Source organism: Eptatretus burgeri, chromosome 17 (genome assembly GCF_056783735.1).
Source record: "Eptatretus burgeri isolate ZD-2024b chromosome 17, Ebu_testis_v1, whole genome shotgun sequence".
Taxonomy (NCBI): domain Eukaryota; kingdom Metazoa; phylum Chordata; class Myxini; order Myxiniformes; family Myxinidae; genus Eptatretus; species Eptatretus burgeri.
In genome coordinates, this window is record NC_140977.1 from 57715114 (window position 1) to 57730127 (window position 15014).

General features: G+C 41.2%; 1 protein-coding gene across 1 annotated transcript in view; it reads left to right on the top strand.

Moving 5' to 3' along the window:
• LOC147010218 (otogelin-like) overlaps nt 1–15014 on the top strand; it is a 122256-nt gene that overhangs the window by 24028 nt on the left and 83214 nt on the right. Inside the window, exons 14-22 of the mRNA XM_085863365.1 lie at nt 617–663; nt 1475–1656; nt 1808–1943; nt 4138–4327; nt 5040–5167; nt 10083–10295; nt 13026–13224; nt 13337–13411; nt 14393–14436. Coding sequence (XP_085719491.1) covers nt 617–663; nt 1475–1656; nt 1808–1943; nt 4138–4327; nt 5040–5167; nt 10083–10295; nt 13026–13224; nt 13337–13411; nt 14393–14436 — 1214 coding nt within the window. The remainder of the gene's footprint in view (nt 1–616; nt 664–1474; nt 1657–1807; nt 1944–4137; nt 4328–5039; nt 5168–10082; nt 10296–13025; nt 13225–13336; nt 13412–14392; nt 14437–15014) is intronic.

Sequence of the window (15014 nt, forward strand, 5' to 3'; positions counted from 1 at the left end):
CCCCTACGATGCCTCAAATGGACAAGCCCATTTTCTTATTTTCAAGATTTTCTAATGAACATTGAGTGAGTGAAAATTTTTGAGCAAGCCGTATTGAAATTTGTTATTTTAGAAAACAAAATTGTCGATTGCTTTCAAAAGAAAGCAAATTTCAAAAGGTAACAGTGAAACTTAAAATAGTAATTTGCTTTTTGCATTATAATGTAGGATCTGCATAAACATTTAATGTATTGATTCTCAAAACACAAGAACTGATTTAGAACAACCAGATGGGTTTTGTTTTTTTGTTGTTGTTGTTGTTGTTTTTTTGGGGGGGTTAGGGGGGTGTAGAGCACCCCCCAAAATTAATTCTTGCCTAGGGCTCCCTAGTGGCTAAAATGAGAACTGCATGTATGTGTGTAAAAATGTTAATGTGAATGTCTATGAGTAATTATGTTTCTTATTTTCTTATCCTTCCTTCCCACTATCTGCATCGATCCTTTTACCCACCCAATCATCCTCCTTTTTTATTTTTTGTTTTGCTCATTTTCTACCTTCATACTCCCTCTCCTCTTGTTCACCTTATTTCCTCCACACTTTCTGCTCTTCTCATTCCACGTCTCTTTTGCCTTCACAGCCTCTGTGTTGGACTCACGTGGAACTGTACGGAGTTTCCATGTGGAGGTGAGAGCTTTATGTCCAGCAGACTTCAGGGTCATCTTCACTTCGCTGATTGAAAAGATGTGCTAAAGCAGCTGTGGAAGCTGTATAACGCCACCTGGTGTAATCTATAAATTGTTAATCTTATTTTGTAAACTCTCTGTGATATAACACCATGCTGCACCTCCAATATTTTTTTTTATTTCTTAATGATTTTTAGAAATCATTTTCCATGACATGGGCATTGTGCTTCTCACAGATTTTATTTTTGTCCTGTATTATCTTAGGCTCATGGAGAAGCTTGTACATACATCATGTGTTCAGACAAAGACATGAGGAGAAATTAGTCTACCTTTGCATTAATTTTGAGGATATTTGTTGACAACAGACAAATGAGGCTAACCAAGAGAGAACAAAGAATGATTTTTTTTTTAGACCTTTGCATGAGATTGAGATATAAACTGAGGAATTTGAGATGGATGTGGTACAGATTGAGCTAATTAAGGTTGATGAGAGAAATATTGAGATGCAAGGGATGGAAATCCTGGTTTATAAATGGAGGACATTGAGGTTGTTGTGATGCTGACGTAGAAATGGAGGACGACATGCATAATGATGGTAAAATAGATGTAGGAGATTGAGGTAATAGAGATGCAGTTCGATGTGATGGATACGGAATTGAGTGTCACAGTGACAATGTAACCAATTCCGGTTGAAGTGATAAAAAAAAACAATGGAAATGCAGGTGCAGCTTATCAGGACGAGACAGTGGTGGAGATAGTTTTTGATGGCAATGAATCTGATCCAGACTAGTGAAATTATTTTCTCATTATAGATGAGTGTGCAGTAACGGGCGTGGTCCGTGTGCTCACATTTGGAGGTATTTTAGTTCCTCTGACTCTGCCTGGAGACTACGTCCTTCTGAAAACGAATCATCCTTCTAATACTAATGGGGGAAACAATCCCAAAGGAATCAGCATGATTCTCGTATTCCTTCACACGTCACCTTGTGGCCAGGTAAGGACTGCTCAGAGATGAAACCTGACACTCCATTTCTCACCTTAATTATTATGAAAGATTTATCTTTCCAGTCGTTGAAGCAACGTCCAACACGCCTGTATCATTGATTTATTTCTCACTCTCTTTCTGCCGTTGACCCTTGGTTCAGGCCATGGGGCAGGTTTGCGTGAAAGCTGTTTCTCTGGAGCTTCACGTATCAGGTGGAACATCTCGGCTCATGATCACCCGCTCTGGAGAGCTTTTCATTGGCTCACAACACCGTGTCGGCCTGCCCTACTTTGGAGGTGGCATTGTAGATATTTATTGAGTCATGACAATTCGATGGTTGTGAGTACTTAAAATAGTACTCGAGTTTCCTTCCTCGCTATCTTGTTTTGTTTGCCTTATGTTTGTGGGGTGCTTGTTACTCTCGCCGAAGGAGAGGGTATTGCATTTGCGTCCGTTTGTCACTTGCAAAATCGAAGATTTTTCAAGAATATTGGTCGGTCGATATTGTTATTCTGTTTGTCTGTTTGTTGCCTACAGGTCATAATTTTAAACTGATCTTCACAGAACTTCACCACATGGTAGAGTTTGTCATAAGGAAGAAGCTTGTTATTTTTGAGGTCAAAAGGTCAACATAGGCCAAAGGTCAACAACTTAGGTGGTATTTCTAAAATCCTAAATTTTCATCTGATTTGAAATTTTAAGGGGATTTATATTTAAGGTCAATGAATTCAACCAGACAATCATTTTTGAGGTCAACATGGACTAAAAGGTCATCGGTCCAAGGTCAACAACTAAGGTGGTATTTCGAAAATTCTCAATTTTCATCTGATTGATGTGAAATTTGAAGGGGATTTATATTTAAGGTCAATTAATTCAACCAGACAATCATTTTTGAGGTCAACATGGAGTAAAAGGTCATCGGTCCAAGGTCAACAACTAAGGTGCTCTTTCTAAAATCCTCAATTTTCATCTGATTGATGTGAAATTTGAAGGGGATTTATATTTAAGGTCAATTAATTCAACCAGACAATCATTTTTGAGGTCAACATGGACTAAGAGGTCAACATCGGCCCAAGGTCAACAACTACGGTGGGATTTCAAAAATTCTCAATTTTCACACCATTGACCAGAAATTTGAAGATAATTTGCACATCAGGTCATTGAATTCAACCAACCAATTATTTTTGAGGACAACATCGGCCAAATTTCTACAATTTTCAATTTTCATCCGATTGACTTGAAATTTGAAGAGGAGTTACATATTTGCTCATTGAATTCAACCACCAATTATTTTTGAGGTAAAGTTTGTTTTATGGATTTTACAAGAATCGTGCTCTACACGTCTTCTTCTTGTTGTTTGTCTGTTTGTCCGCACAGAACTTTCATATTTTTCTCCGTAACCGCTTGTCGGATTGAGAGGAAATTTCGACCATTGGTGCGACGGCTCATGTAGAATGTTTTAATGGTAATTATGACGTCATAGGTCACGTGGTGTGTCAGCAAAATTAGAAAAACGGAAAAACTTTGGACCTCTGTATCTCTGAAACTGCACGAAGGAAAAAATTGAAGCTTGGTACGTAGCAAGTACTCCTCATGGGGAATAAGTGTGATTTTTAATGATGTCATAGGTGCCTTCGTTATGACGTCTTAATTGCATACGTAGAACGCCACATCTGATCAGTATGAAAAATTTTGAGGGTCATTTCGAGATAATATGGTTCACAAAATGGGGTTTGATGATATCATAGGTCACGTGATTCTGCAGCCACATTGTTTTTTTTTTTTAAACCTTCAAAAGTCTTCTCCTCTGAAATGGCTGAACCGGTCATCACTGCCAGGATTTATATTATAAAGTAGCAGTTCTAATTATGTCATTAATTATGTTACACACCAGTACACAAACACCGCACAATGCACCGCACAAGACAAGTTCTGGCAAGGGTCTGCAATCTCTGATTGCTTTTTTCTTGTTCTCAAATTGCAAATTAAAACATTATCTTTGAAGAAAGTTAACCCAAGTTTGGTTCACTTTTTAGTTTGTAAATGATTAATGGGTCATAGATTCCTGCTGGAGCCTTGTATTGGCTGAGTGGTTAAGGAGGCTGGCTTTGGATCTTAGGGTCCTGAGTTTGAGCCCCTATTTTTTGTTGAATTAACGCCAGGTGGGGTTGACTCAGCCTGTCATTCTTCCAAGGTTGGGAAAATGAGTACCAGTGTGCTGGGTTAAGAACCATTTGGGGTAACCTGTGTTGGATTGTACTCCTTGCCAATGAAACTGTCATGGCACCCCGATGTTCCTTTATGGTGCAAAAGGAATGGTGTTGTTGTTATTATTATTATTATTATTATTATTATTATTATTATTATTATTATTATATTCCTGCTGGACTGCTTATCAATGTGGGGACTCGGCTTCCTGGCCGATTAGCTAGCTGTCCATTAGTTATTTATTTTGCTAATTGGCTCTCTGTTTTCATGGTTGTTCTGCAGCAAATGGAGTATCTGCTCGCTCTATATCTTCCCTGTTCCTGGAGTTGAACGTTCCTGGGTGGATAAGTTCAAAACTTGAGGTTGGGACAGGCCCAGGTGGCCGAGTGTACGTCGAGACGATTGGCAGTCATTATCGTGGAGCGGCAGGCCTGTGTATGGCTGGTTACCAAGACCACAACCCTGACTTTCTGTGAGACCTTTACCAAAACTGAAATAATATCAATCGAATGTTTGTAGTAAAATGCATATCTGACCGGGTTCCCGTTATGACATTATTTTGCCCTGGCATCACTGCTGGGGTGCAGTTATGCAGTTGATGCAATGCCCCAATAAACTGGAATCAACATTTCAAATTTGATTGGAGTACCAGGACATGTTGGGGGTAGCAGCACACATTGGTTCAGGGGAATTACCATGTTTCTATCAGTGTGATGGTAATGACACAGCTTGCTCACTAATGACGTTCATGGAGGAGTGAGCTGCCTTTCTTTACCTGGCTTGGTCCACATGTGGTGCCAAGTCCACACTTTGTGTTCATATCTTGAAAACCTCAGAGAAAGCTGAGTGGTTACAAAAATGCTCCCAACAAAAGGCAGTGAGTGCTTCCCAAGATCTCCAAAACTGAACAAAATAGGTAATAATTGAATTTTTCTCCATCATTTTTTCACAAAAGCATTATTTCATGGCATTTCCCATTTGAAGCATTCACTATCGATACATCTGGTGCTATGGAGGTGAGGCTTGATATGTAAGAAAATAATATCTTTCCATGACAGGGCAGTGCCAAGTAATAGATGGTTAAATATACCAAGTACTTCTCTGTAATGTTATGTGATTCCCAAAATGTTTTCCACATTGTCACGGCTCGATCATACCTACTTTCACTCTACCCCATTGAACAGCTCTCCAGCTGGAGTACCAGAACCTTCCCTGTCCCGATTTGCTGCATCATGGAGGTTATCAGGTGGTTGGCCTATTCATCCACTGCCTCGAGTACCACCTGACCCCTGTGAAATGAATCACCAATCATGTAGGAATTACCTTTATGTCACAGTGTTGCTGACATCACCTGTCACTCAATAAATGATGACTTACATTTGCTTTTCAATCGCAATGCTATGTCAGTAAATATTGTTACATTTGTGGGCTCTGGGACAGGAGCTCGTTGTAAGGCCTCAGAAGCAAATGTTTCACGTAGTTCTTAGGATATCCTGAACATTGTATTATAGACATGTTATAAGGTGAAGTTGTCTTACGTGGCCCAACTAGCTGAATGGTCAAGTCATTTTAGCAAAGACACCCCGGGTGTCCTACCACATCCAAGCTGATGGTCCTCGGCTCATGGCATGCACCACAGCATGTCCCTCAACACCTCTCCCACCCCTTCCGTACACAACGGGGGAAGAAGAAGAAGAAGAAGAAGAAGAAGAAGAAGCACTGGCCCTCTGATGTCCCTCGGGTTGGGAGTGGACACTCCGGCATGGCCGCCTCTTATTGGAGGACCTGAAGTGGCATGCTATTATCCTACGCTGCTTGGTTCAGGATCAGTGTCATTCATTGTTCGATGCTGTTGCTAAGCACGAACAATGTGTGTCATTGGACTGTACTATGCTGGTCAAGGTGGGGGATAGGTGCCGACATCATAAAAGTGGGGGATAGGCATTCATGCACTCTCTCTCTCTGTTCTTGAACACTCTCTTGGATTCTGGGAATGTTGCCATTCTGTGCCTATGTCTTTGTTTCACAGAACGGCAACATTTGGACTAAAAAAATTACTAAAATAATACAAAGCAAAACAAATGTTGTTTGCAAGTTCACCCCCTAAGCACAATGCATTATTTACACAATTTACACAATAATTCATGACAACTCACTCACCCCAAGCACAAGCCCGAGGTGTTTAAACACAAGACACAGAGGCCATAACACCACCTTTCAGGTCAAAGAGGAAATACTACAAGAGGAAGTACAGAAACCAAACCTCAAGGCCATGAACGCACTTTGCTTTTAATAAAACAGTTGAAGCCATTCACCCATGATAAATAAAAATGATTTCAGTTAATGTGCAACAACAAATTCTACACATCTTTTAGCATTTAAAAGCATTTGAAAACGTAACCAAGACAGAGAAACCAAGGCCTGGTGACAGTCAGTGATTCACATCGTATTATGGTCACCTTACATGGCCATAAATTGTTAATGCAGACAATTTGCACATTTTTATAAGATGGGACTTATTTTTCACTTCCACAGTGTAAAATGTGTTTTGCTGAGTACAAGGTAAAAAAAAACAACAACACTATTTGATGAAAAAAAAAACACACGTTTCTGCATTCGAATAATTATTTGGAACAACAAATGGGGCCAGAACATGCAAATGTGTTGTTAAAAATACGTCTATTAGGCCAATTAGACCATTTTTGCATGAAAAAGGTTTCTTGTGTAAAATGTGTTGTTTTGCTTTGTACAAGCTAAAATATGCGCTATTTGATGAAAAACATGCGATTCTGCATGAGAATCGTGATTTGGAACAAAAACTGGGGTCAGAATAAGCTAATGTGTTGTTACAAATGTTTGTAATTGGCAAATTACCCCGTTTTTGCATGAAAAAGGTTTCTTGTGTAAAATGTGTTGTTTTGCTTTGTACAAGCTAAAATGCGCACTATTTGATGGAAAACACGACTTTCTGTGTCAGAATAGTAATTTGGAACAAAAATTGGGTTCAGAACAAGCTAATATGTTAACCCTTGTATTTGGACAAATAGAAAGTTTTCACATGTATGAGATTTCCTGTTTAAAATGTGTTGGTTTCCTTAGTATAAGGTAAAATACACACTATTTGATGAAAAAAACATGGGTTTCTGCATTAGAATAGATGTTTGGAACAAAAAACAGGGTCAGAAGAAGCTAATGTGTTGTTAAAATGGTTGTATTTGGAAAATTCAACTGTTTTTGCATGAATAAGGTAACCTGTTAAAATGTTTTGTTTTTCTTTGGACAAGCTAAAATACACACTATTTGATGGAAAACACGACTTTCTGTGTCGGAATAGTAATTTGGAACAAAAATTGGGTTCAGAACAAGCTAATATGTTAACCCTTGTATTTGGACAAATAGAAAGTTTTCACATGTATGAGATTTCCTGTTTAAAATGTGTTGGTTTCCTTAGTACAAGGTAAAATACACACTATTTGATGAAAAACGTGGGTTTCTGCATTAGAATAGATGTTTGGAACAAAAAACAGGGTCAGAAGAAGCTAATGTGTTGTTAAAATGGTTGTATTTGGAAAATTCAATTGTTTTTGCATGAATAAGGTAATATAACCTGTTAAAATGTTTTGTTTTTCTTTGACAAGCTAACATACACACTATTTGATGAAAAACATGCATTTCTGCATTCGAATAGTGACTTGGAACAAAAAAGGGATCAGAATAAGGTAACGTTTTGGTAAAATATTTGTATTTGTCAAATGAGACCGTTTTTGGCTGAATCGTTTTTTTTTTTGTATACCTTGTCGAGGATCGTGTGAGAGCTCACGCACAACGCACAGCAAGGGGGGGGGGCATGAGACAAGAGGGGAGGGAGTAGGAAGAACAAAACAGTGGGGAACAGAGGCATTAGGAGATCTGTGGAAGGGAGAGGGATGGGACGGGGAACATGCGGAATAGAAGATGGACATTACAGGGACTTTCAGGAAGGAAAGCAGGGAATTTGAAGGAGGTGGGTTTGGGGTGGATTAACAGGGGTAGAAAATATCGAGGATTTGGATGGGGGATGATAAGAATTGGTGGTGAACAGCTGTGTTGAAGGCCTGGTATGGAGGGAAGAATGGGAATGAATAGAGTGAGGGAGTTTATTCCAAAGGTTGGAAAAAATAGAAATGAAAGAGTGAAGGTGAGCAGTCATTTGTGATTTCGGTAGTTTTACCAAAAGGGGGTTGTTGGCGGACCTTGACCGCCCTGTGGAAATGTGGTGGGGACAAATCGCAGAGAGAGCAGGGGGGGGTGAGGCTGGAGGCGAGACGGTAGAAGACAGAAAGACCACTGACCAACCTGCGGTGATTGAGTGAGAGGCCCAAAGGCTCAGCCTCATTGCAGAAGATGCCAATGATCCGAAATGCCTTGGTTTCTACAGCGTGAAGCCGAGAAAGGTGGGAGGCAGGAGCACCAGCACAGAGGGGAGAGCAGTACTCCATCAGGCTGCGGACAAAAGCTTTGTAAGTGGTCAGGAGCTCAGGTGGGCCGAGGAAGGACTTTGCATTCCCAGTCGGCGACTGGCTCGGAGGCCAGGTTTGAAATGTGGCTTTCCCAGGAAAGGTCATGGAAGATGGTGAGACCCAGAAGCTTGAAAGAAAGGACTTCTTCCAGAGGATTGTTGAGAAAGTGGATGTGGGGGGGGGGGGGTTCGAAACGGTCCTTCCAAAGAGACATCGTGAGATTGTGAGATTTGTCTGGATTGAAAGACATGTTCCACGTCTTGGACCAGTTTGTGATTTTATCCAGATCTGCAGTGAGCGAAAAAGCTGCTGCTTGCCGGTCTGAGGGATGACAGATGCTATGGCAGAGGGTGGAGTCATCAGCAAAGAGATATAGAGGATTTTCCAGAGAGTCGGAGAGATCATTGATGAAAACCAGAAAAAGAACAGGGCCAGAACGCGACCTTGAGGAACTCCAGCCTGGACAGGAAGAGGGGATGAAAGAACTCCATTTAGGGCCACACGTTGACTGCGACAGGAGAGGAAGTCTGCGAGCCATGAGTGGCCCATGAGCCAATAATCCACCCAAGCCCATCTCCTTCAAAAACGTGAGTTTTTGTGTAAAATATGTTTTGTTTTGCTTTGTAAAAGCTAAAATACACACCATATGATGGAAAATATGCGTTTCTGCATTGCAATATTGAATTAGAATAAAAATCTTGGTCAGAATCTAAGTCGAGGTTTGACAGCAAGCTCTCCACCTTGTCAGGAGAAAAGGACACAGAATCCAGGTACAGTTGTGTGCGACTGGGTAAGGTGGTTAGAAAAAGCGATGGGTTTCATCTCTCAAGAATGAAAACTACTTCAGAATTTCATTATAACCTGAATGTTGCTTCAATCGTTAACATCCTTGTCACCTCGTCCAAAGTTTATACCATATCACTTGGTTGCTTTCTGTTCTGCATTCAAAAGGACAGAATCTTGACACTGCGGAAGATCTATGAAGACTGCGAGAGGAAAACCTTCTGGAACCATCATGGTGCTGTTAGTTATTATTAGTTATTTATTAGCAGCCGTTCGACTTAGTCTGAAACGAGGACATGGATTTGGTCTCGATTTTCGACCATGCATGCGTGCGTCCGTCCGCAATTATATCTCGGACATGTAAGGACCGATTTTATTCGTACTTGGCACAAAGACATCACATGAGGGCATACATAAGCACGTCATTATTTTTCGACATCAGATCTAAGATGGCCGACTGGCGGCCATTTTAGTTGTAAAAAAAAATCCCGGTGTCGAACACGTCTTCAACCATTTCTCAGACAAGCATTTACCGATGTTGTTTAAACTTAGCACCTGGAAAATGAATGATGGCTTACATATGCTCGTTATTTATTTTCGAGATTAGATCCAAGATGGCTGACTGGCGGCCATTTTGTTATTTAAACGTGTTCTCAACCATTTCTCAGACATGCATGGTCCGATTTCGTTCAAACTTGGCACAAGCACAGTACACGATGGCGTACACGTGCCCCTCACTTTATTTTGCAATCTGATCAAAGATGCCCAACTGGTAGACTGGTGGCCATTTTAATTGTACATGCAATAAATATGGGCGAGCCCTTTTACTCCATTCAGTAAAATTACTAAAACAATGGGGGCTATGACATTTTATGTCTATTTTACTTTTTTCTCATGAAATTCCAATTGAAATTATTCTTTCCCTTCACCTCTATCACCACACAGCAACATTTGCAGCCGAAGCTTGCTCAGTTCTTGGACGTCCTGCATTCTCCCTCTGCCATTCCAAGGTCCCTCTTACCCCTCGCATGGGACTGTGTCGGCAGGACGGCTGTGTGTGTGGCTGGCCATGTGTCTGTGCCGCCATTGCTGACTACGCACGCCTTTGTACGCGTCTCTCAGTTCCGGTTTCCTACCTGCATATGGTTTCTGACTGCGGTACGTGCATCTATCTGCCTGAGTGTCAGTGATGCTTTCACAAATGCTTCCTCTACATTAATACAAATGTTCCTGGCGACATGAAGGAGGCACAGAGTAACATTTTTGTGCTTTAACCACAAGCGGTGTTCATCTGAATATATTCACACTGTACAGTATAGAATTTGTTTTTGGTCTGTATCAGGTATTAATGATAAATTAAATGGCAGTTAAACGGAAATTTCTGAAACCGACAGTCACGCCAGTTCATATGATACTTTCACAATGACGTATCAATGCTCACGAGGCTTTTTGCGCATGCGCTGTGTGTGTTTTCATTGGCTCGGTTTTACTCGCTGGGTACTTTTAACCTGCCGTTATCAACGCAAAATCTGTAATTCAAACAGCATTTTAAACATAATTTTCTGCATTTAGACAAAAGAGTGGAAATTTCAAAATGGTTAACCATAATAGTTGTGTTCTTCAATGAGAATTGCACTCACGGAAATATAGAAACATGAGAAATATCCTTGGATGAGACTGAGAGGTGTGGATTTCCTATAATTTCCTGTTATTACAATTGGTGGTCACAGTGAATATATAAAACACACACACACACACACACACACACACACACACACACACACACACACACACACACACACACACACACACACACACACACCTGCAAACATGAAGACAAACCACTGAGGGTATCCCTAACCCACCTAACAAAAAATTTCCAAACACAGTTGCGAATGAAAGATGTCAAGCATGAAATGGAAACAGCAATGAATACAACCCCAACAACCACAAAAAAAAGGACAAAAGAAAAATATAAAGCGAAATATCAACAGAAATACATTGACAACTGGAAGAACAGTAAAAGAGAGGGAAGGTATAAAAAGAGAGTTGGACAGATTGGGGATAGACAAAGACGGCTCATTGGAATGGCTAAGAATCTCATCTGGATTGGAGAACGAATCATTATAAATGGCCAAGACCAGGGACACTGCACGAATGGGTTTAGAAAATAGCAGGACTGAGTCAATCGAACAAGTGTAGGTTCTGCAAGATAGACACAGAAAGCACGAGCCACCTCCTATCAGGATGTAAAAAGCTAATGTCAGAACAGCTGTACACGCACAAGCACAACAAGGTGCATCGAATAATCCACCGGCACATCTGCAAAAACTTCAATGTCCCAGTTCTACAAAACTCATGGAAACATGAACCAAAAGCAATCATTGAAAACAAGGAAGTAACGCTCACCTACGACCTCATGATCCCATCGATCGTGAACATAGAAAACAAAGCATTGCAACCGGATATAGTACTAAGGTACAAAAAAGAGAAGGTGGCATTGCAAATTGAGATTTCAGTACCCAGGTATTTTGGCCTAAACAACACAGAAATCCAACTGTTAATTTGCAGTAGGTCAATGGCTTTGACACCAATTTTTATTGCGGGCCCTAGGCATCAAAAAGCTGCATATATCGAACAAACAGTTTTAAACGGAGCACTTCATCACCATTAGAGCATTTAAATTGCATCAGATGCGGCAATAAATATAAATTGCTGCTCTCAGTGCCTGCTTGCCAGCTCGATGACAGAAGACGCCATTTGCATTTTTGCCATCTTCATTTTTTGCCATTTTGCCATCTTTACCCCATTTAGAATCATGTGCGGGCATGGGCAAATTGCTAATCAAGAAAATGACCAAACACCAAGACCTCAAGAATGAAGTGAAAATATCTTGGAAGCTGAAGAATGCCAAAATTGTCCCAGTGATTAATGGAACAAAAGGAATGATGAAGAAGAACCTCAGAGATATTCAAAACCATCCCTGGGAATATTACGACAAACGAACTACAGTGGGAAGCTGTCCGGGGCTCGGTGACGATCCTCAAAAGAGCCCTCGGAACAAAACTTTGAGAACAAGAAAACTTCACACCTTGGTACATGAACCATGATCCCTCATTGAAACGGAGGTGGCCACTTTGAGACCTGGCAGAGCTCCGTTCCACCTTCTGAAACTCACATATTGAGATAACAACCAGCGACACAAAAAGAGAGAGGGGTGGGAGTAGGGGAGTTAGCAGGGAGAATATGTTATACTTTATGAACACACACACACACACACACACACACACACACACACACACACACACACACACACACACACACACACACACACACACACACTTCAACTTTTAGCAATAGATGCAAAAATCTAATATAACAAACATAGTATATCTACAACAGCCATCACAGCTCCACCTGTGATGGCTGTTGCACCCACACCCCTCTTTCCCCCACATGATTAATAGTAAATATGATCATTTTAAACTTTCCCCGTACATTCACAAGCCCCAGATATGTCCTTCCCATCATGTTCAAAAGAACCTAATCCAGGTATACAGTTCATTCGCTGGTAGCGATCCATCGGGGGGGTTTGTGTAACACACGTCCGTCCACTTGGGCCTTGCAACGTCCGAAATGGTCAAGAGTTTGCGGTATGAGCAGCTGCCCGTTCGGTGAGCTGAGAAAATTCTCCAAATCTTTCATTGTGCAAAGGCACAACCCTTTCTCTCAGGTACTTTTCTCAGTATTTTGGCTTCTTTTGGAAGCTTTGTGGGACATTTTAGAAAACAATCCTTATCTAGCAACACACGATGTACTTTAATGGTGCCCTGAACACCGCCGTTTCCTGGGGTTAAATAGGTGAGAGAGGTCTCTGTCTCTCTCCAGCTGTGACCTGCCCAGATACCATGCAGTTTCACACCTGTGCCCCTCGATGCCCTCGAACATGCCGCTCACTATCCCTCCCTCACGACTGTGAGCGTCAAGTCGTTGGTGAGGCCTGGGCCTTGAGGCCTGGCTGTGAGGCTGGCTGTGATTGCCTCCAGGGAATGTTCTACCATGAACTTCAGCACACATGCGTTCAACGGTCAGATTGACAATTGCAGTTGCAACCATTTGATTACCAACAACATTTTGTTGTCGTCATTGTTCAAGTATAATAACAGCAATTTTTTTTAATAATCTCTTTCCTTTCATAGTTCTCAATGTCCGTGTTACTTCATGGATGCTGTCTACACATCGGGAGAAGCCACGTTAACTCAGATGGGCACGTGGTAAGGATCCGATATGTACATCTTGTTGAATTGGTTAACTCATCATTTGTTAATCACTCACCTTATCCATCTGAAAGTTCTTATTTAATTTGAAAATGTCAGAACATCTCCAACAAAGTCCCATCAATACCCCCATCCACCCTGTTTTTTAAAAAAAAATTCTGGTCCAACACTTCCCCTGAGGATTCACTTGCTTTGACAATTCAAGGAAAGATCTTTGATGAGATTCCTTTGATTGAGACTTTTACCACCATCTGATTGAACCTTGCATTCATAGATCCAATGTAATGTCACTCATGAGCTCTATCGATGAGTCATTCTGCTTCACTTGACACCCTGGTACCCCTCATGCGAAATTCCAGCTCCCATGTGCAGCCTGTGGCTGCTTGTGGCATCATTTTTCTGGGGGTGTGACTGTGCCATTGATGCAGTGCCCTCTATTACCAGTACACTGGTACTCATTTCACCGACCTCGGAAGGATGACAGGCTGAGTCTACCCAATCTGATGTTAATTCAACGGCCGACAGAGGCTCAAACTCAAGACCCGAAGATCTTAAGCCAGTCACCTCAACCGTTAAGCCAACTCCAGGCTTTTATCATGCTCCATGATACACATAGTATACAAGCTGCCAGCTAGGAATGCTTGTAGTTCAAGCTGAGTTTGTCTTGCTGATGGTACCTGAGGTCAGGAGCAGCAAGTGTAGCTTGTGTGACATCATTTTGGGACCAGAGAGCACAGGTTTTGTGCTGACCTGGTATTGAGATCCTTATACGAGGCCATGTTTGAGTATTTTGGTCATTGTATTAAAGTCCGTGCGTGTTTCAGCTTTGTCGTGTTGTTTTCATGTCCTATTGTCACATATTAAAGGTGTTCTAATGCTTCTGTCTGAAATTCTGAGCTTTGTACACTTGCTCTTGGAAGTTTTTTTGTCTTTGCTGCTTTAAGTTAAGCTCTCACATGGTGTTACTCCTTCCATCAGTGTCTGTGTGAATGGGGAAATGCAGTGCCGAGCTCAACAGCCTGGTGAGTTATTACTTATTAACATCTTTACAACTTACTATCACCCACACACCCACCCACTCAAGGTCTCTAAAACCTTTTTTTATTTCCCCACTGATAGAAGTCGCTGGAGGCATTGTTTTCGGGTTGTCCGTCCATCCGTGCGTACGTTCGTGCTCATTTTCTCTGTTTTCTCTGCAACCACTTATCCGATTGACACGAAATTTTCACCACAGGTGCGACTGCTCATGTAGAATGCTTTAATCATAAATATGACATCATAGGTCATGTGGTGTGGCAGCCATGTTTGAAAAAAGGCAAAAATTTGGACCTCTGTATCTCCGAAACCGCTACATGGAAATAATCGAAACTTGGCACATGCGTCATTTTTTTTGATAATGTCACAGGTGGCTTCGTTATGTCGTGATAAATGCATACGTCGAATTCTTTATCCGATCAATATGAAAAAAATTTTTATGGACATCTCGGGCTAAATTGTATGGGGGGGGGGATTAATGACGCCCTCGGTCACTCCATTTGGCAGCCATGTTTTTTTTTAACATAAAAACCTTCAAAAATCTTCTTCTCTGAAATGGCTGAAC